The following is a 22,625-nucleotide window of genomic DNA, read 5'->3' on the forward strand; positions in this document are numbered from 1 at the left end:
CTTATTTTGACAAGTACTATTGATTTATGGGTTAATAAAAAAATTAAAATGACAGTCACTGTTTAAGATTAACTTGATTGGCTCCTCATTCCTTTTCTTATCAGTAGAGTGAACACTCCATAGACTGAATTGATATTGTTGTCACTTTTATGCTTTTTTTGGGATGATTGATGGGTGTCAGCTGTTTCTTCAGGCAGCTGTGTTCTTTTGTGAGCGATTGGGCAATGAATGTCCCGAAATGTGCACTCTGGATTGTAGTATCTGTTACACTACAGGTGTTCGGATCAGTAAGTGCTGCATCATTCTTCATATTGTTTTTGCAGAGCTTCCTTATGGCTGGGAAAAGATAGAGGATCCACAATATGGGACGTACTATGTTGAGTAAGTAATTCCTACATTTATTTAGCCTCTTTTTCTGTAAATCCTTCAGTTCAATAAGCATGTGTATGTTAATAGTTTTGCTTATGGTTTTTTTTTTATTTATTCATTTATAAAAATTTTTTTAAAGGGAACCTGTCACCACTTTTTTGGCCTATAAGCTGCGGTCACCACCACCGGGCTCTTATATACAGCATTCTAACATGTATATAAGAGCCCAGGCCGCTGTGAGAACATAAACACTTTATAATACTTACCTACCGGTCGCGTGGTTGGCCATGTGGGCGTCTTCGTTCTCCGGTGCCGTCGCCTGCTCTTTCAGCCATCTTCGTCCTCTTCCTGAAGTCTGTATGCATGACGCGTCTACGTCATACACACTTGCCGGTCCTGTGCAGGCGCACTACAATACTTTGATCTGCCCTGCTCAGGAACTGAATGCCGGCGAGTGTGTATGACGTCGGTCACGTCATGCAACGTGGCTAGAGAAGTAGAATGAAGATGGCCAAAAGAGGCAGCGCCGGCACCGGACAACGGAGACGCCCTTACGGCCAACCGCGCAACAGTTAGGTTTGTATTATAAAGTGTTTTTTATGTTCTCACAGCAGCCTGGGCTTTTATATACAGCATGTTAGAATGCTGTATATAAGAGCCCGATGGTGGTGGCCGCAGCTTATAGGCCAAAAAAGTGGTGGCCGCAGCTTATAGGCCAAAAAAGTGGTGGCAGGTTCCCTTTTAATGTGGAAATCAAATGACTATTTATTTTTTTCTAATTTTAAAGTCTATTTTTATTTTTCATAATTATCTACAGAGCGAAACAAAAATATTCATACCCTGTGAACTTTAACATTTTTTCACGTTACACCCACAGACTTAAATGTATTTTATGTAAGGTACTAGAGTAGCAAGTATTTCTGAAGTGTAAAGGAAATGACACATGGTTTTCTAAATATTTTAGAAATATAAATCTGAAAATTGTGACGGGCATTTGTATTCAAGCCATACTTTGTAGGACCACCTTTTATTGCGATTACAGCTGCAAGTCTTTTGGGGCTTGTCTCTACTATCTTTGCACATCTAGAGGCTGACTTTTTCGCCCACTCTTCTTTGTAAAATAGCTCTAGGTCAGAGAGATTAGATGGGAAGTGTTTGTGAGCAACAATTTTCAAACCTTTGCACTGAATCTCAATAGGATTTAGGTCTGGACTGTGACTGGGCCATTCACACACATGAATTTCCTTTGATCTAGGCCATCCATTGCAGCTCTGGAAGTATGTCTAAGGTCGTTGTCCTACGTTGGGGCGTAGGTTCGAGTTGAACCTACGCCCCAGTCGCAAGTCTTTTGCAGCCTCTAACAGGCTTTCCCCTGAATTGCCCTATATTTAGATCCATCCATTTATCGATCGCCTTTGACCAGTTTCCCTGACCCTACTGGGAAATAAAGGCTCTCCATGGCATCACGCTGCTATCACCATGTTTGACAGTGGGGATGGTGTTTTCTGGATGATGTGCAATGTTAGCTTTCAGCCACACATAGCGTTTTACATTTAGCTCAAAATGTTCTATTTTGGTCTTATCTGACCACCTTCTTCTACATGCCATGTAGGGAACACAGCTCTACACAGGAAAATAACCAGTTTAGCAAAAGTAGTAGCATCTTAGCCAAATATAAAAATGGCAAAAAGCTGGATTTGTTGACATTGCAGCCAAGGGTTTATAAAGGATTACGTAGATCAACTCTGTAAGCTTGGCTAACCACAGGTTTCCAGTATGACATGTAGCATCCAGGACAGTGCCTGAATATTTTTTTTTTTTCTAATGATTTTCAAGTCGTTTTGCAAAAATTTATAGAAATGAAAATCTAAAGTGAGTATGAAGCTTTAAAGTAATGGAAGTCAATGAAGCTCTAAGTGCATGAACTCTACTAACATGATCTTCCCAAAAATCTATTACATCTGAAAGCAGGCTGTAGTCTTATATTCAAGTGTTTATTTGATAAGAGGGAATTAATAGGAATCTGTCAGCAGGTTTCTGCTTTGTAATATGAAGACAACATGCTGAAAGAGTTAACATACAGATTACAGCCAGGCATCTTTTATTACAAAGTGTTTTTGTTTACCTTCAATGTTAGTGTAAGCTTCCATAGCTTTATCATTAGTAGACTCAGGAGTGCATGAGGTCGAGTTTGACTCCACCCACTTGTGTGATTAGTAGCATCTATGTATGGAAATTTACACTGAAAGCCTGGTGTGGGTGGGAGCAGCTCTCCCAGCACTGCTACATACTACAAATAAAATCTTTGATTGTGTCAGAACAGCTGCACCCAGTAATCTAAGTTATACTTTGTTGTATTCTAGATCTCTTTGCCTACATCATGCTGCTTTCAGATGAGGTAGCTAAAACCTGCTGACAGATTCATTATTGAATAGTTTTTTTGTTTTTCTTTCCTTATTTAAAGTGTTGTCTAATGTAGGCACTCAAAATGGTAAAAAATAAGTAGTACTCACCTTACGTATCCCCTGCATCTCCTCCTCTGAGTATATTCAGGTCCCTTTCCAGACTCTACTTCGTGCTGGGCCCAGTAGGACATGTGACCACTGCAGCTAATCAATGGCAGTGTTGGTCACATATCTGGATGGAGCAGTTATTTTAGAGACTGGCGGGAAACTTTGGAGACATTGGATTAGAAGTCAGGAGGGATGTGTAAGATGAGAATTACTTGTTGTATTGTTTTACAGCATTATTAGAGCTTTTTTAGATTCTCAGTGGCCATTCCCTTCTGTCTAGAGCAACGTTATAAGCTAATACAAGGTATTCAGTGGAACCTTGGATTACAAGCATAATTGGTTTCCGGAGTGTGCTTTTAAACCAAGTTACTCTTATATCAAAGTGAATTTTCCCATAGGAAATAATTGAAATGCAGACAATTCGTTCCACAACCCAAAAATATTTTCTGAATTTATACAAATGTATTACAGTAATACAGACTATGGTACTGTATTTATATAAAATTATTACAGTACACTAACACCAAAATACTGTACAGTAAAAAGCATATAAAACAAATTAAACTGCACATTAGCTTACAATAGAATTGTTGGTGTGCGGGAGGTGCACTATAGAGAGAAAAAATTATGTATAAATATGACAACCTTTATTCTAGTACACCCCAAATCTATTCTCCCCAAAATAAGGGCAGAACTAAGCCAAATGCGGGGTAGGAATACTGCACAGGCAATTAGATTACAGTACAAGCAAATTGTTCAGTACTGTATCCACAAATGCAAATTGATAGACATGCTGTATAGTATATACTGTATTGTACAATGGTATACAGTATACAGCACATATGTACTTAAAGTTACCTACCTCCAGAGCGTGGTGAAAAGACAGAGCGGAAGTGTGCACGGTGAGTATTTGCTCTTATTGCAAATCTTTGCTCTTAAACCAAGTTATAAATTTGCAAAAAGCTTTACTTGTCTTGCAAAATGCTCTCAAACCAAGTTATTCTTAATCCAAGGTTCCACTGTATTTGCATTCTAAGGTAACAGTCCATATCGTTTAGTTCAATGATTTATGTAAGAATGAAGAAAGAACTAGAGTGAGCCTGATGGCTCTGTCATTACTCCTGAGAATCCTGGGTACAAATCCAACCAAGGACAACATTTGCAATGCATTTATTTAAAGGGAATCTGTCGCAACCAAGGACAACATTTGCAATGCATTTATTTAAAGGGAGTCTGTCGGCAGGTTTTTGCTACCTTATCTCGGAGCAGCACGATGTGTGCAAAGAGGCCATGAGTTCAATGATGTATCACTTAGATTAGTGGCTGCAGCTATTCTGACACAGTGAAAGATTTGAGATTTTGCATGTAGCAAAGCTCAGCCCACACCAGACTTTCAGTTTACATTTTCATAGACAGAAACCGCTAATCGCAGAGGGGGCAGAGTCCGATTATAACTCATGTGCTGCTGAGACCCACTAATGATAAAGATAAGAGGCTTAAGCTAACATTTCAGGTACACAAAAAAAGACTCAGATTACAGACACAGACTGAAGTCTCTATTTTAACACTTGCAGTATACTGTCTTCAGGTTACATTGTAGAAATCTGCTGACAGTCCCTTTAATCTTCCTGTGTTTGCTCCTGGTACTCTGGTTTCTTCCTAAGACATACTGATAGGGAGTTTAGATTGTGCACCCCAATGGGGACAGTGATGATAATGTCTGTAAATCCCTGTTGAAATTAATGGTGTCAAATAAGTAAAATAAATCGGATTCTCAATGCAGTGTAAAATCCAGACATGTGGTTACAGTAATAACGAGCCTGGAATAACTAATCAGTCTGGCTGCTGATGACCCCACCCTAGCATTTAGAAGACGTACACCGAGTGGGATATCCATGATGGTCTTGTGGAGTATAGTTTAGATGTTGGACGGCCAGCCCCAATCACGACAAGGTATATCAGCACCATTCATGATTTTTTGATGATGTGGCTTGCACAGTAAAGTCACTGTGAATATTAAGTCTTCCAAATGTACAATACAAAGAAAATATAGCGAGGTCAAAAGACAAGGAATTAGTGGAGTGTGTGGAATTAATGAACAGCAGCCTCTAATTCACCGTATATTCAGCAGTGCTGATCCTTTACTTTGACAAGGGAGGAGGGCAGCAACCCTTTACAGTATCTCACTATATTAACTAATGAAGCTATCGACTTATATGCCACTCGGTCTGTTCATTTATCATTTCTAATGCCATTTAGCCATTGCATGCTGTGGCCTTGCATTAACTCTTTCACTCCGTCAGATAGCATTAAACTGAAATCTAAATGTAAGAACCTCTCCGTACTGAACCGAGTGAAGTTCTAAATCGTTCCAGGCAAACATTAAGTGGGATTTTCTGTTAATGCACTTTGAGAGTCCATTAGCATTAGTTTTACCTTAGGCTTTGTCTTTATTGCAGTGCTCTGAAATTAAGAGACAGTTGTGGCATATTTAAAGGTCACAGCCTGTTCCCTTTATAAATTCAGGTTTAGCTGTGTCCTCTGGGTAGGAAGAATCCGGAATCGCTGATGATAATATGCACATTCTTGTGTATAAAGAATATGTTGGTTCATGAAAAAAGTACATTGAACAGTAATTTTCTATATGATGGTGGTTTTGCCCATAGAAACCAATTATGGTTCAGTTTTAATATAACAAATGTAGTTTAGAATATGAACGCTGATATCTGCAATTAGCAAGTCCTACGAACACTGCTACATCATACCAATGTAAAGTGCTATACTCTGCCAATAAAGAATAATGCACTGTACCCAGATGTCATTAGTCGAGATGAGCGGACCCGTGGAAGTTCGGTTCGGCAGGTTCAGCCAGACTTTAGATAAAGTTCGGTTTGGGACCTGAACCCCAATGAAAATCAGTAATTGGGCAGTTCATGTCTCCGCCCACATGCAGCCAGCCATAAACAGACCACTTCCAGGGTCAGGTGGGCGAGGCTCTTCCATTTTGTTTGGTGCACATACTACATCTGATCACGCGGTTATTTCCCCAGTGCGAGCTGATCAAACACTGCAAGCAGCTCGCACTGGGCTGAGCACTGAACGTACCCGAGCACAGCGATGCTTGCGCGAGTGATTTACAATTGTAAAGCACCCGAACGCTTGTTTTTTGGGGGTAAACTATATGTTTGGTAAGAACACCGAACCTTGGGTTCACTCGTCTCTAGTCATTAATGCTATACTACATTGTCCTAGTATAGTAATTCTAAACTTGGCACATGTATTTTTTGCGCCAGTAGAACAATGGTATACTTCTGATCATTTTTATATGATAATGCTATAGTGTTCAGAAATAACAATACAATACTGCATCCACATTATAATACTGTACTGTGTTCATTTAATACTATATTGTGCCCATACAATCCTAATTTACTGTTCACAACAAACAAACCTGGACAGTGGCCATTTGATATTTTGCTGTGCCATATAATAGTCTAATGCTGTACTGTAATGTATACTGTGCTCTTATACTACACTGTCTAAACAATACTGTACTGTAACTAATCTATACTGTGCCCATATAATACTACCCTGTTTAAACAATACTGTACTGTAACTAATCTATACTGTGCCCATATAATACTACCCTGTCTAAACAATACTGTAATGTAACTAATCTATACTGTGCCCATATAATACTACCCTGTCTAACCAATACTGTACTGTAACTAATCTATACTGTGCCCATATACTACACTGTCTAAACAATACTGTACTGTAACTAATCTATACTGTGCCCATATAATACACTGTCTAAACAATACTGTACTGTAACTAATCTATACTGTGCCCATATAATACTACCCTGTCTAAACAATACTGTACTGTAACTAATCTATACTATGCCCATATACTACACTGTCTAACCACTACTGTACTGTAACTAATCTATACTGTGCCCATATAATACACGGTCTAAACAATATTGTACTGTAACTAATCTATACTGTGCCCATATAATACACTGTCTAAACAATACTGTACTGTAACTAATCTATACAGTGCCCATATAATACTACTGTCTAAACAATACTGTACTGTAATTAAATCTATACTGTGCCCATATAAAACACTGTCTAAACACTGTACTGTAAGTACCGTATTTTTCGGACCATAAGACGCACTTTTTCCCCCCAAATGTTGGGGGAAAGTGGGGGGTGCGTCTTATGGTCTGACTATAAGGTTGCGGGTGCGGGGAATGAGGGTGCCGCGGTGCAGCGGGTCATCGGCGGCACGAGCAGGCTGTAACAGCCTGCCGTGACCACGTGGGCCCGCTCATTACATATGCACGCCCATCCTCCCGCCCATCATCTCTCAGCGAAACCGGCGCTGACAGGTGGGCGGGGTGATGGGCAGGGGTGCGTGCAGAATTAGCAGCCGGCCGTGATCACCCCTGGCAACTACAGCCTGGAGTGATCATGTGCGGCTGTATTCACTGCCCCCCGTGCATCATTATCAGCGCGGGGTGCAGTGAATCAGTGTACTCACCCATCACCGTGTGTGGAGCCTCCCCCCTGCAGCATCGCGTCTTCCTGTTTGTGCCGGCGGTCAGCTGATCTGGACACTAGCGGCGCGCACCGCGATAACGTCATCGCTGTGCGCGCCGCTAGTATCCACCAGAATCGATCAGCTTACCGCCGGCACAGACAGGAAGACGCGATGCTGCAGACAACGGTGACGGCTCCACACAGCGGCGCTGCAGCTGAGACAGAGATCGGTGCTTCAGGGAGTGAGGAAGGGTAAGTATAAACGTTTAATTTTTTTTCCTGTGCCACAGGATACATGCCATTTACCAGGATGGGGGCATATCATGAGCAGGATGGATGGGGGCATATCAAGAGCAGGATGGATGGGGGCATATCATGAGCAGGATGGATGGGGCATTTCATGAGCAGGATGGATGGGGGCATTTCATGAGCAGGATGGATGGGGGCATTTCATGAGCAGGATGGATGGGGGCATTTCATGAGCAGGATGGATGGGGGCATTTCATGAGCAGGATGGATGGGGGCATATCATGAGCAGGATGGATGGGGGCATATCATGAGCAGGATGGATGGGGGCATATCATGAGCAGGATGGATGGGGGCATATCATGAGCAGGATGGATGGGGCATTTCATGAGCAGGATGGATGGGGGCATATCATGAGCAGGATGGATGGGGGCATATCATGAGCAGGATGGATGGGGCATTTCATGAGCAGGATGTATGGGGGCATATCATGAGCAGGATGGATGGGGGCATATCATGAGCAGGATGGATGGGGCATTTCATGAGCAGGATGGATGGGGGCATTTCATGAGCAGGATGGATGGGGGCATATCATGAGCAGGATGGATGGGGGCATTTCATGAGCAGGATGGATGGGGGCATTTCATGAGCAGGATGGATGGGGGCATTTCATGAGCAGGATGGATGGGGGCATTTCATGAGCAGGATGGATGGGGGCATATCTTGAGCAGGATGGATGGGGGCATATCATGAGCAGGATGGATGGGGGCATATCATGAGCAGGATGGATGGGGGCATATCATGAGCAGGATGGATGGGGGCATATCATGAGCAGGATGGATGGGGGTATATCATGAGCAGGATGGATGGGGGTATATCATGAGCAGGATGGATGGGGGTATATCATGAGCAGGATGGATGGAAGGTATATTATTAGCAGGATGGATGGGGGGTATATTATTAGCAGGATGGGGGGTATATGAGCAGGATCATATACAAGGCAGGAGGATCCTTATCAGAATGGGGTACCTTAGTAGAGAATTTGGGGACATTACCCCGATAACAGTGTCAGCAGCAGATCCTCACCCCATAACAGTGTGTCATGACCATATTTTTTGGTTAAAATTTTATTTTCCTATTTTCCTCCTCTAAAACCAGGGTGCGTCTTATGGTCAGGTGCGTCTTATAGTCCGAAAAATACGGTAATCTATACTGTGCCCATATAATACACTGTCTAAACAATACTGTACTGTAATTAAATCTATACTGTGCCCATATAATACACTGTCTAAACACTGGACTGTAAGTAATCTATATTGTGTTCAAATTATACTATACTGTTTCCATATAGTATATGAGCACAGTATAGCATTATTATTAATACTGTACCCATATAATTCTACACTGTATCTAAATATATTTTACTGTGGAAATATAGCATTACTCTACTCTACCCATATAATACTTTACCATGACCAAACACTACTACGCTGTGCTCATATAATACTAAACTGTACCAAAATAAACAGTACAAAGTGCCCATATTTCTTCTATTCTGTGCCCTTGTAATTCTATGCTATGTGTATATGATATTATAATACAGCTAAACACAATATTATAATTTGCATATATATTATTTCTATACTGGGCCAAAATAACACTACTATGTGCCCTTATAATGATACCATACTTTGCCCATATAATATTACTACATGTCCAATAATACTATATTATTCCCATATATTGTTACTACCGTATATCCTCCTTATATAGTATGACTATAATATGCCAATATAACTTTATTATACTACTGCCACATTTATTTGTCCATTTACTAATGCTAAATTGTGCCTATATTTTACCATTCTGTATCCTACTAATAATATGTGACCAAATAATGTTTACTGTGCCCATATTATTATCGTATAATAATATTGTACTTTTATAATTCTAAGTAAAGGGTGTCAATAGGCTTCAGGTGACATCTTTCTTCTCATTTCTCAATATTTTTTCCCTTGATGTCAGAGGACGTCTTTCAGCAGCGCCTTCCAAGGTCTGTCGAAGGAGGACTCTCATCTATTCCAGATCTTAGCAGAGTCCTCCCTTATTGCAGCTTCCCAGGACAATTGCATAGAGGAGAAAGAATATTAAGCTTTATTTTATATGTGACTAAGATTTTGTTGCAGCCGAATCTTTGCCTTCTGCGTCTTCTGTACCTGTAACCTTTTATTACTTGTAATATAGCAACAAAACAAGCAGTCACCACTGACACTTCATTCCTTGGAAAAGCAAAGAAAGACACTAATGAGCGAAAACAGATTTTCTTGACTTTTTTAAGTCGAGGAAAGACAATAATTGGTGATTTTCTCCGTCACCATGTTTAAGCTGCCCCATTCTAGAATGAAATGGCGACAAACATTAGATTTGATCAGTGTGCTGTGCCACGTGATGCCGGTCCTGGAGACTAAGGCTGCTTTCACACATCCGGACAGCAAAACAACTGATGCAACTGCTCCGGCGAAAAAACGGATCCGTTGCATCAGTTTTTTCCATGTGTTCCTTCCGTTTTTTGATGGATCAGTTATGCTATTGAGCATGCGTAGTTCAAAAAACTGGATCCGTTATTGGATTCCGTCATATGCCGGATGATGATGGATCCGGTGTCCATAGGCTTTCATTGTAACTCACGGCGCTGGATCCGGCGCCATACGGTTTTTCGCCAGAGACAAAAAACGCTGCAAGCAGCGTTCCATTCGCCTGCCGGATCGGCTATTTACGCTGGATCCGGCAAAAGCCGGATGCAACGCAAGGCCATGCGGCACAATCCGGCGCTAATACAAGTCTATGGGGGAAAGAACGGATCTGGCGGCAACACACGCCTGATCCGTTCTTCCCAGTTTTCACCGAATTGTGCCGCACGGCGAAAAACGGATGTGTGAAAGCAGCCAAAAGGGGGCTTTACACGCTGCGACATCGCTAATGCAGAGTCGTTGGGGTCACGGAATTTGTGACGCACATCCGGCTGCATTAGCGATGTTGCTGCGTGTGACACCGATGAGCGATTTTGCATCGTTGCAAAAACGTGCAAAATCGCTCATCGGTGACATGGGGGTCCATTCTAGATTATCGTTACTGCAGCAGTAACGATGTAGTTCTTCGCTCCTGCGGCAGCACACATCGCTATGTGTGACGCCGCAGGAACGAGGAACCTCTCCTTACCTGCCTCCTGGCCGCTATGCGGAAGGAAGGAGGTGGGCGGGATGTTCCGGCCAATCATCTCCGCCCCTCCGCTTCTATTGGGCGGCCGCTTAGTGACGTCGCTGTGACGCCGCACAGACCGCCCCCTTAGAAAGGAGGCGGTTCGCCGGTCACAGCGACGTCGCCGGGCAGGTAAGTATGTGTGATGGGTCTGCGCGATGTTGTGCGGCACGGGCAGCGATTTGCCTGTGTCGCACAACAGATGGGGGCGGGTGCCCACGCTAGCGATATCGGGACCGATATCGCAGCGTGTAAAGTAGCCTTTAAGGGGGCTTTACACAGTAGGGATATCGCTAGCAATTTCTAGCGATAGCAACCGTGTAAGTACCCGCCCCCGTCGCGCATGCGATTGTTTGTGATCGCTGCCGTAGCGAACATTATCGTTACGCAGCGTCACACATACTTACCTGGTCGGCGGCGTCGCTGTGACTGCCGAACAATCCCTTCTTCAAGGGGGAGGGACGTTCGGCATCACAGCGACGTCACCGCAACGTCACTAAGCGGCCGGCCAATCAAAGCAGAGAGGCGGAGATGAGCAGGACGTAACATCCCGCCCACCTCCTTCCTTCCTCATTGGGGCCGGCGGCAGGTAAGGAGACGTTCCTCGCTCATGCGGTGTCACACACAGCGATGTGTGCTGCCGCCTGAGCGATGAACCACAACGCTAAACAACCCTTACCGATTTTTGACTTTGGGACGACCTCTCCATGGTGAACGATTTTCACCATTTTTGAGGTCGCCTAAGGTCACTGGTAAGTATTACACGCTGCGATATCGTTATTTACGCCGGATGTGCGGCACTAACAACTTGACCCCGGCGACCAAACATTAACGATATCGTAGCGTGTAAAGCCCCCTTTAGTCATATGTTTTCATCAGAAGCTAGCTCTCCGTGCCCAGCTGTCACTGATTGACAACATCTTTGCTATGCACAGTAATACACAGAAAATGGGCAGTCATCACAATGCCTTGAGCTTGAAGTTCTTGAATACTCCGGACTGCCAAGTATTTCACACTTAAGGCTGCTTTACACCAGACAATCTATCGTGCGATAGATCGTCGGGGTCACGGATTTTGTGACTCACATCCGGCATCGCTGGCGATGCCGGCCTGTGTGACACCTCCTAGTGACGCAGTATTGCTCACAAATCGTGAGTCGGGTACTGCTCGCTAGGTTCCATAATATCGTTTAATTTAGTTGACCATCGTTTCCGTGGTAGCACACGCCGCTCCGTGTGACACCACGGGAACGATGAGCAGCTCACCTGCCTCCCGCGGCCGCCGCCGGCTCTATGTGGAAGGAAGGAGGTGGGCGGGATGTTTACGTCCCGCTCATCTCCGCCCCTCCGCTTCTATTGGCCGGCGGCCGTGTGACGTCGCTGTGACGCCGAACGTCCCTCCCACTCCAGGAAGTGGACGTTCGCCGTCCACAGCGAGGTCGCACGAGAGGTAAGTATGTGTGACGGGGGTTACTAACTTTGTGCGACACGGGCAGCGATTTGCCCGTGACGCAAAAAGGACGGGGGCGAGTACGATCGATTGTGAAATCGCACAATCGGTCGTACCGTGTAAAGCAGGCTTTACATCATAATACTCTTGGTGAATTTTAAGTGTCTAAAAAAATCCAAACTGCTCCATAGCCTGACACAACTGGCATTAACCATTAAAAACAGGGTCTCTGTTCACGTCTTCATGCTCCAAAAACATGGAGGTATAAACAAACTTTTAAAAGGGTTATCTACTACTTGAGACTACCCCTTCTTATACGCCCAAATCTCAGAAGTAACAGAACAATTAGCTGCTGATCATACTGCAGCTTTTAGTATTCCATCAGAGTGGGCATCCCATGAGCAATACACAATCAGTGATGGCTGGTTATGTCATATGAGCGCTGGGTGTCAGGTGGGAGGTGAGTATCAGCTCTTCCTTTTTTATCCTTGGGACTTGGGCATTTAAAGTGTGACTATTGATTTAAGACAACTTTCCTCAGGATGTCGGTATCTCCTGCCTCTCCCTCTCCTCTCCATAAAATCTTATAAGTACCATATGTCATCTACTATCTCAGTAAGGGGAAAACCTGTCTTAACTGAATAATGAATAGTGAATGATGGTTACACTTTGACTGGGTCATTCAAGTAGTTAACAACCTCTTTAGGCACCAACATCTTAACGTTACAACATTCTGTGCTGATTTATTTTTTCAAGGGATAATCCACTACTCTGTCAACCTCCTCTTATCCATATGTTTTCCTCCAGTAAAATACAGTAATATCTATACTCCCCTCCAGTGCAAATGCCATTCCAGTGATTACTGGTGTAACTAGAGTTTAATGCCTACTCCCTCCCCCCTTCACTCATGTTGGTCAGATGTAAGGGCCTTTCTACCATTCTAAATCCTGTAGAGGCGTATGAGTTGTCCATCCTGAACCTTCATCTAGTAAAGTCCCCCGTCCTGGGCCCAAAGTGTTCCATGTCTCTTATATTTGAGGGGTGCCTTCTCCCAACAGCAGTTTTAAAATCTCTCCACTGGTGTTCAATGGAGTTTAGAACCGGACTCATTGCTGCCACTAGTGATGAGCAAATACTAAAATGTTTGGGTTCGTGTTATTCGTACCGAATACCTAGTGCTATTCCAGTATTCATCATGAATAACAAACCTAATGCAAGTTAGGGAGGAACCCGAGCATTTTTCTGGGAAATCTTCAAGAATCTTCAAGAACAATGCTTAGGTTCCTGATTGACTTGCATTAGGTTCATTATTCTTGACGAATAATGTAATAGTACTAGGTATTCTGTACAAATAATGCAAACCCTAATATTTAAGTATTCATATACCACTACTGGCCACTTTTGAACTCTCTTATTCTTTGTTTCCATCTCTTTCTGAGTGCTTTTTGAAGTGTGTTTGGCGTCATTGTCTTGCTGATCTAGGACCTAAACAAATATTTCTGACAGTGGACACTATATTGTTATCCAAAAATCTTTGGTAATCTTCTGATTTCATGATGCGTTGCACGCAGTCAAGGAACCCAGTGCCAGAGGCAGTAAAACAACCCCAAAACATATTTGAATCTCCAACATATTTGAGGTACTGTGTTCATTTCTTTATAGGCCTCATTCCGTTTTCGGTAAACAGTAGAATGATGTGCTTTACGCAATAGCTCCATCTTAGTTTCATCTGTGAGCAAGATGCTTTCCCAGAAGCATTTTGGTTTACTCACTTACATGTTGGCAATCTACAGTTTAGTTTTATTTAATGTCTGTGTCAGCAGTGGGATCCTTCTCAGTCTTCTGGTACAATGGAACCTTACTTAACGAGAACAATCCGTTCTGGGATTGTGTTTGTTAACCAAGTTACTCGTTCAGCAAAGCAAGATTTCCCATAGGAAATCATTGCACTGCAGACGATTCGTTCCACAACGTGTTAAATGTCCCATACTGGTCCCCTATTCTGTCATTCCACACATGCACAAACACACACAAACACGTACAAATACACACAAACTCACACAAACACACAAGCAAGCACGCACATATTATATGCTCACCTTACCTTCCCTTCCATCGCCGGTCTCCTGGGATTTGCTGTTCTCTGGTACGGGGCAGGGCTGTGTTTCGGGTTACCATAATGACGAGGGAGGAACTTCCGCGGCCAGAGCGCTGACGTCAAAGACAGAGCCGCTTGCCTCTGATTGGCCAGCGCGCTGCCTTTGAGTAGTGTCTGACAGGAAGTTCCTGCTTCGTCGCTATGGATGCCGATGCACAGTCTGGAGTGGAGTGGAGCGGCGAACTACAGGACCCAGGAGGCCAGCGATGAAACGGAAGGTACACTATATTATATTAATATGCTCACCTTAACTTCCGTTCCATCGCGGGCCTCCTGGGTTATGTAGTTCGCCGCCAGGACGTCGCAATGTACCTGGGAACTCGAAGAACCATGAGGCCGGCAGTGGAACGGAAGGTAAGCATAATACTGTATGTGCGTGCGTGCATGTGTGTTTGTGTGTGTTTGTGTGTGTTTGTGTGTGTTTGTGTGTGTTTGTGTGTGTTTGTGTGTGTTTGTGTGTGTTTGTGTGTGTTTGTGTGTGTTTGTGTGTGTTTGTGCGTGTATGTGTGTGTTTGTGTGGACTGTAAGTGTGGGTTAGCACACGGTGGATGTACGGAACCGGAAGTGTGTGCAGTGAGGATTTCGCTCATACAGCAAAGTTTTCTCGTAAATCGAGTTACAAATTCACAGAAAACTTTGCTTGTTAAGCGAAATTTTCGTTAAGTGGGTTACTCGTTATGCAAGGTTCCACTGTATAGGGTTTCATTTTATTCAAATGTTGATGGATAGTTTGCGCTGACACTGATGCATCCTGAGCGTGGAGAACAAGTGAACTTTCTTTGGCGCTTGAATGGAGCTGCTTATCCACTATACGGACTATCCTACATTGCAACAGTTTATTAATTTTTCTCTGCCATCCATGTCCAGGTAGATTAGCTACTGTTCCATGAGTTGTAAACATATTGATTTTGTTGTGCACCTTAGACAAAGAAACATCAAGATCTCTGGAGATGGACTTGTAACCTTGAGATTGTTGATATTTTTCAACATTGCTGTTTTTCAAGTCCTCAGACAGTTCTCTTCTCCTCTTTCTGTCCTCCATGCTTCGTGTGGCACACACAGACAAACAATGCTAAGATAAAGTAAGCTTGCCCCATTTTTATCTGGTTTCAGGGAAGATTTGCATATTGCCCACATCTGCCACAGGTGAGTATCACATGCTTGAAATAAAGTTGTTTACCCACAATTTTGAAAAGGTGCCAACAATTTTGTCTGGTCCATTTTTGGAGTTTTGTGTGAAATTATGTCCAATTTTCTTTTTTTTTCCTCATTTTTTTTGTGTTCTAATATACACAAAATAAACGTGTATAACAAAACGTGTGGTTGCAATTATTTTCTGGGAGAAATACTTCATTTTCTGGAACAATTTTAAAGGGTCCATTGAACATGACTTTATGTCTCCATTCTGGTATATATGAACCACATCCTGGTATATATGTTCCCCTCCTTGGATCCATCCTGGTGTATATATGTCCATCCTAGGCCCATCCTTGTGTATATGTCCTCCATCCTGGGCCCATCATGCTGTAGATATCCCCCATCCTGGTATATATCACCCAATTTGGTTTATATGTTGCGCATCCTGATCCCATCCTAGTGTACATATCCCCCCCCCATCCTGGTCCCATCCAGCCCAGATCCAGTACACCCTTGTGGATTTTTATGAACTTCTGTTATTTGAGGCGACAGAACAATAGCTGTTCTACTTACCTTGATACTCTGACAGAAGCCTGTTATCCAATTGACAGCAGGTTCAACAGCTTCTTCTAACTTCAGCTCTCCTATTATATACTGTATCAGCATAAAAACACAAGGTGGACATCAGTGGGAGCAGCTTCTTCTTACCTCTGTAATCCTTATCTCTAGTCTTAGATCAGAAAGAGAGGGTGGACAGAAGTCTGAGTAGCCTCTATTTACTTCTGCACCTCTTGTGTCTTCAGTAGTAGATCAGAAACGTATGGTGTACAGCAGTGTGAGCAACCTCTTAGTATTATATCCAGGAATTGATTCCAGAATTAGATCAGGAAGACATGATGGACTGCATTCCTTATATCTCCAGAACTAGATCAGAAAGATAGGGTAGACAGCAGTGTGAGCAGCCTCTTGTTACCTTAGAACTCTTGGAATTTTCAGTGTTAAGTCAGAACTATCTGTTTGACAGAAGTGTGAGCAGTCTCTTCCTATCTTGGCACCTCCTGGTGTCTCCAGTATTAGATCAGAAACTTAAGGTTTACAGCAGTATGAGCAGCCTGTCCGTCTCTTGGACAGACATGTGAGCAGCCTCTTCTAATCTCAACTCCCCTGATCTCCAGTATTAGATCATAAATACATAGTGAAAAGCAGTGTGAGCAGCCTCTTCCTACTTCAGCACTCATTGTATTTCCATTATTTGAATACAATATCAACAGGAAGCACATCTTCCTACACGTTAAGGGAGATGGTGTGGCTTTGTACTCCACATTCTCGTGCTTGCATGTCCTATTACACTGATAGAAACCTAAATTGGAATGTTACTAAGTTGGTGGCTATTTTATTTCTTTAATGCTTCCCTCCACATACAATGCCATTGTGATTTGCTCAGTAAAGGTGTTTAGGAATCTAATTATAATGACCTTTTTTTTAAAAAAAAATTCTAATCCTTAAGAATCCCTTGAAGGTTCTTATAAATATTACTAATAAAAACTTACAAGCCCAAGTATTAACACTGCTTCCATTCTGATATGTCGATTCGACTCTTTCCCATAATATTGTAGTAATGCTCACTCTTGTGGATTTTCTTTTATGATACTGATACAATATTAAGACAGGAAGAACATCATGGTCTGCTTTGCTGGCGGACTTTAAGTTGGAAAGCGAAATATAGGTTTCCCTGCACTTTGATAGTCAGATTTGTGGGTATGAAGGAGAGGCTGTGTGCATTGAGGGCTGCGTGCGCAGGGAGTGAGTTGTCTAACTGAATGAGTACTGGCTTTTGTTACGTGTGTGTTTATGACAGCTTAGCAAAAGCCCTTGTTCCCCTCCGGAGCTTTGTTGGCAGCTTGCAATCATAACAGCGTAAGAACCAAGATAACTGCAGACTAGCTGACAATATAATCTATGGGGAGGATGATGGCGTTAACCACGGAAAAGCTAACCAGTGCTTCAGCATATAAAACAAGTGTACCGTGAGTGAATCGCTGCACCTGGGAGATGCTGGTCTTACCCATTTTTAACTTGTTCCTAACCAGTAATCTCCAGATATTGTTCAGTTTGCTTAGAGGACATAGAGCGAGTACAGGCATTCTTTCATACCATGCACATTATACGAACAGTTCTTGCAAGATTTCAAACAATTGTAGTGATGGGATAAAAAAAAATAAACATACAAAGTGATACAATTACTGACCATGAACCAGAGCAAAGCTGTACTTTTCACTTATGATATTAATAAGCTGAGCAGATGCAAGGTCCTTGTAGATAATGTACGGAATAAATCAACCCTGGTAGATATTGTTTGTTTTCTGGTTTCTACTGTGGTTTAAATATCTGTTAGTTTGGTGTTATTGTATCGCTGACCACGGGGGAACACTATTCTCCCTAAGGAGAATAGTGTTCCCCCGTGGTCCCCACATAGCTTTCTCATGAGCCAGATCAGACACCCCCATACTTTGCACTGACGATGGGCAAGCACCCCGAAACACCGTGTCTGCAAATTGGGATTCTGATCTGGCTTATATATCCTGACTCATATTGCAAAGGATTGTTAAAAATCCACTTGTGACTTTTAGGATCACTACTTCCAATAGGTGGCGCTGTGCTAGAGTTTGTCTCCTTTACTGGAGAGACAATTTGAATTGTATCGCTGCTCATTTGCTAGCAGTTGTGTGACTAGTGATTTGTTTTATTTGTAGCACTCTCTTGTTCACATTTCTCTTTGGGGATTTATACCCCCTCGCAGATAAATCCCCAGACCCCAACTTTTTCTCTAGAAGGTAGTATTTGTGCTGAAATGATGATGCAGGCAGTTGCCAGTCCTAGTTAAGGGAAATTTGAAAGTAAAGTAGGATGAGCCTAAAGGCTGCTTTACATGCTTCAATTTCTCGTGCGATCGCATTTGCGTTCGCACCCGTCCCCATCGTTTGTGCGACCCGGGCAACAAATTGCCCATATCGCACAAAGTCGTAAACCCCCGTCACACGTACTTACCTTCCAAATGACTTCGCTGTGGGCGGCGAACATCTTCTTCCTGAAGGGGGAGGGACGTTTGGCATCACCGCAACGTCACACAGCGGCCGGCCAATGGTTTGCAGAGGGGCGGAGATGAGCTTGACGTAAACATCCCGCCCACTTCCTTCCTTCTGCATTGCCAGCGGGACGCAGATAAGCTGCAGTTCAGCGTTCCCGGGGAGTCACACGGAGCGATGTGTGCTGCTCCGGGAACGATGAACAACCGTCGCAGAGAAGGACGTGCGATATTTAGAAAATGAACGACGTGTCAACGAGCAATGATAAGGTGAGTATTTTTGCTCTTTAACAGACGCTCGTAGCTGTCACACGCTACGATATGTCAAACGGTGCCGGATGTGCATCACTTACGAAGTGACCCTGACGATATATTGTTTGATATATCGTACCTGGTAAAGCCCTCTTTAGGAGTTGGAGTCCATTTTCCATATCAGGAATGGGCCTTTCAAGCAACACTTATTTTCTGATCTTTGGCCAGTGTAAACGGACTACTAATCACCCGATAAATGAGCTAATCCCTTATTCTTCTAGAGAATTGATTTTTAGACCTGCTTAACAATCAACATCCTCTGCAGCATGTGGTGCTGCCAAGAACAATAGTATCCTTTGCACACAAAACAATCATGTTAACGATGATTGTATGCACAAGGAAGTACGGTGTGTCTGTCGAAACGGGCTGTTTAGAGTGACCAACTAACCACACTTCCAAATGCACAGAGCAATCACTCATACAGTCATTCCGTGTTCATGGAATATCATTGTTCTTGGCAGCACATGTCCTTGTTATACAGGATGTGTGCTGCCGAGAACAGTGATTTGTAAGCCGGCTAAAAAACAAAACATTGCAACCGATGCCAGAGTGCTTTACTCTGGGTGATTGTCAACAAGTTTAGATTTAGACTGCCTTGTATTTGGGAACATATGTTCCTAGAAATGCTTATAGATAATTTTCTGGTAATCTAAAAACAGCATTAGGCTTTGTTTCCATTTTCTGTTTGTGCTACTGTTTCTTTGGATTATTTGGCATGAAAGCTCTCAGAACACAAACCAAACAAATCAATATAATAACTACTGTATATATCGTATATGTCTAGAGATATGTCTGACCTAGGACACGGGTACCAAGGGCTAATGGTTATGAGAGGAGCTCTGCAGAGCAGAGTGTTCCTTGTGCAGAACAGAGCTTGACTTTAGACGTCTGGGCTAGAGATGAGCGGTTCCGTTGAGGCTCTGTTCGCCGGCAGCAAACGAGCCTAGCTCCAAAGGCTCGAGCTTGACCCAAACCCCGGATCAAGTCACTGATTGGTAGTTTGAGTCTCCGCCCACATACAGCCAGCCATAAGCAGATCACTTCCAGGGGCAAGTGGGTGGGCTTTTTCAAACATTTTTGTTGGTGCACACCACATCCGATCACGCTGTTGTTACCCTCAGTGTGCGCAGTTCAAACACTGCAAGTAGCTCGCACACGGCTGCACACCAAGCGTACCTGAGCACAGCGTTGCTCGTACGAGTTTTGCTCGTATGTAAAGCATTGAAACCCTGAACCTTGATTTTTAAATTTGGTGTTCGATTCAAGAACCGAACCTCAGGTTCACTCATTAATCTGGGCAACATTCATTCTGTAAAGACGGCCATAGTTTTGCTCTCCGGGCCTCCTTACGACATAGATATCACATTTGTCTGTGCTGAACTTGCATCTTATTCCTAAAACCAGGGAATAGGCAATCAGCTATGAGAAAGTAGAGAATTGGGTTAAAAAAAAATCTCCTTCTGACTGATCTGCTTTTCTCTTGAGAATGAATGACCATTAGGGTCTAGAAGCTACCGCAGATATTAGATTGTTGGCTGATCCATCAAACGTGTTTGTATCTCTGACATATGACTAATGTATACCGCCAGCTTTACTCCACTTTGCTTTTTGTGCTGTGAATCAGAAGACTTAATGATTTCTTGCTTGAAGAACCATGGATAGCTTTATAGTTATTCAAAACATCTTCAAATGCTGAGTTACCTTAGAAGAGAAAAAAGGCCTTGGCAAAAAATAGAAGAAATATCTAGAAATGTTTAAAAAGAAATTTATCAAATTAAATAGTCATCTCTTAAATCTACGTTTATATGGCGGAGGGGAGTAGATTGACACTTGATGGGAAAAGATTTAGAATAATTTGTAAATTATTCTTTTTAATTCCTTTTTCATTATGAGCTTGACTCCAGTGGGCGGTCTCATCCATACAGTCAGCACTGTCAATCAGTAATAAGACCACCCACTGGACTCTTAAACCCAGTATGAGCAGAAATTAATATGAGTAAATTACAAGTTATACTGGCAAAATATTTAGATTAATTTGTAAATTATTTATTTCAATTCCTTTCTTATGAGCTTGAGTCCAGTGGGTGGTCTTATTCTTTCCCAAGAAGCTGCAAAAACCCTAGTGCATGCCCTTATTATCTCCCGCCTGGATTATTGCAACCTCCTACTCTGTGGCCTCCCTTCTAACAGTCTGGCACCCCTACAATCTATTCTAAACTATGCTGCCCGACTAATCCACCTGTCCCCCGCTACTCCCCAACCTCTGCTCTCTGCCAGTCCCTTCACTGGCTTCCCATTGCCCAACAACTCCAGTTCAAAACCCTAACCATGACCTACAAAGCCATCCACAGCCTGTCTCCTCCCTACATCTGTGACCTAGTCTCCTGGTATTTACCTGCACGTAACCTTCGATCCTCACAAGATCTCCTTCTCTACACCCTTCTCATCTCCTCTTCCCACCATCGCATCCATGATTTCCCGCGTGCCTCCCCCATACTCTGGAATGCTCTGCCACAACATATCAGACTCTCTCCTACTTTGACAAGCTTCAAAAGGAACCTGAATACCCACAAGCCTACCACCTGTCGTAGCCCTCTGCCTGATACAGCGCCGCACGACCAGCCCTACCCTCACCTACTGTATCCTCACCCATCCCTTGTAGACTGTGAGCCCTCGCGGGCAGGGACCTCTGTCCTCCTATACCAGCCTGTGTTTTGTATTGTTTATGATTATTGTACTTGTCCCTATTATGTATAACCCATTCACATGTAAAGCGCCATGGAATAAATGTCGCTATAATAATTAATAATAATGCGTACAGTCAGCACTATCAATCACTAATAAGACCGCCCACTGGACTATTAAGCCCAGTATGAGTAGGAATTTATGTGAGTAAATTACAATTTATACCTAATTGTTTGCCACAAGCTCTATATCAATCTGCTCAGCAAGTCCTGGTTTATAAAATTCTGTCACTTAGGTGGCATTTTCATCATGTCACATTTCTTGCCCAACTTCTTCCTGTCCCACATGTGCTCCACTTTGATGAATATGCATTTAATTTTTCCCAGCTCTGTATTTCTTAGTAGTGCTCGACGTCTATACTTACCCTAGTACTTCAGTCATGAACTAGAAGGAGCAGGATGAGCAGTGTAAACCATGCAATGGGAATGCAACAATTAATGGTATTTAGTTGGCATCTCTTATAATGCAATGCCGCCTTCCAGTGCAATATATTCTCTGCTGATCAAGAGCTCAAGTTTTAATTTTCTTGTCTGAAGCTGTCAGGTATCCAGAGATTTGTGTTTTGTTTTTTTTTGCTGTGAACAGACTGTGATCTAATTAAATATTTTGAAGTTTGTAGCTCCTCGCGTGTCTGTACGTCTTCCAATAATCCGCTCAGGCTGCACGTTCTTTGTCGCGAAGCATTGAGATTCTCTTTGCTGTTAATTGCACCTTCCGTCAGTCCTTGGAGCCTGCACTTAAGCCCTTATTTGTGCTCTACCTCAACCTTGTGGAACATTGCGTACGATGATGGCACTATACACATA

General features: G+C 43.0%; 1 protein-coding gene across 3 annotated transcripts in view; it reads left to right on the forward strand.

Annotated features, from left to right (window-relative positions):
• MAGI3 (membrane associated guanylate kinase, WW and PDZ domain containing 3) overlaps window positions 1–22,625 on the forward strand; it is a 417,907-nt gene that overhangs the window by 277,817 nt on the left and 117,465 nt on the right. For all 3 annotated transcript variants that reach the window (XM_075335593.1, XM_075335594.1, XM_075335595.1), the window contains exon 7: window positions 324–381. In XM_075335593.1, the coding sequence (XP_075191708.1) occupies window positions 324–381 (58 nt within the window). The remainder of the gene's footprint in view (window positions 1–323; window positions 382–22,625) is intronic.

The sequence above is a fragment of the Anomaloglossus baeobatrachus genome, chromosome 2, assembly GCF_048569485.1.
Source record: "Anomaloglossus baeobatrachus isolate aAnoBae1 chromosome 2, aAnoBae1.hap1, whole genome shotgun sequence".
NCBI lineage: Eukaryota > Metazoa > Chordata > Amphibia > Anura > Aromobatidae > Anomaloglossus > Anomaloglossus baeobatrachus.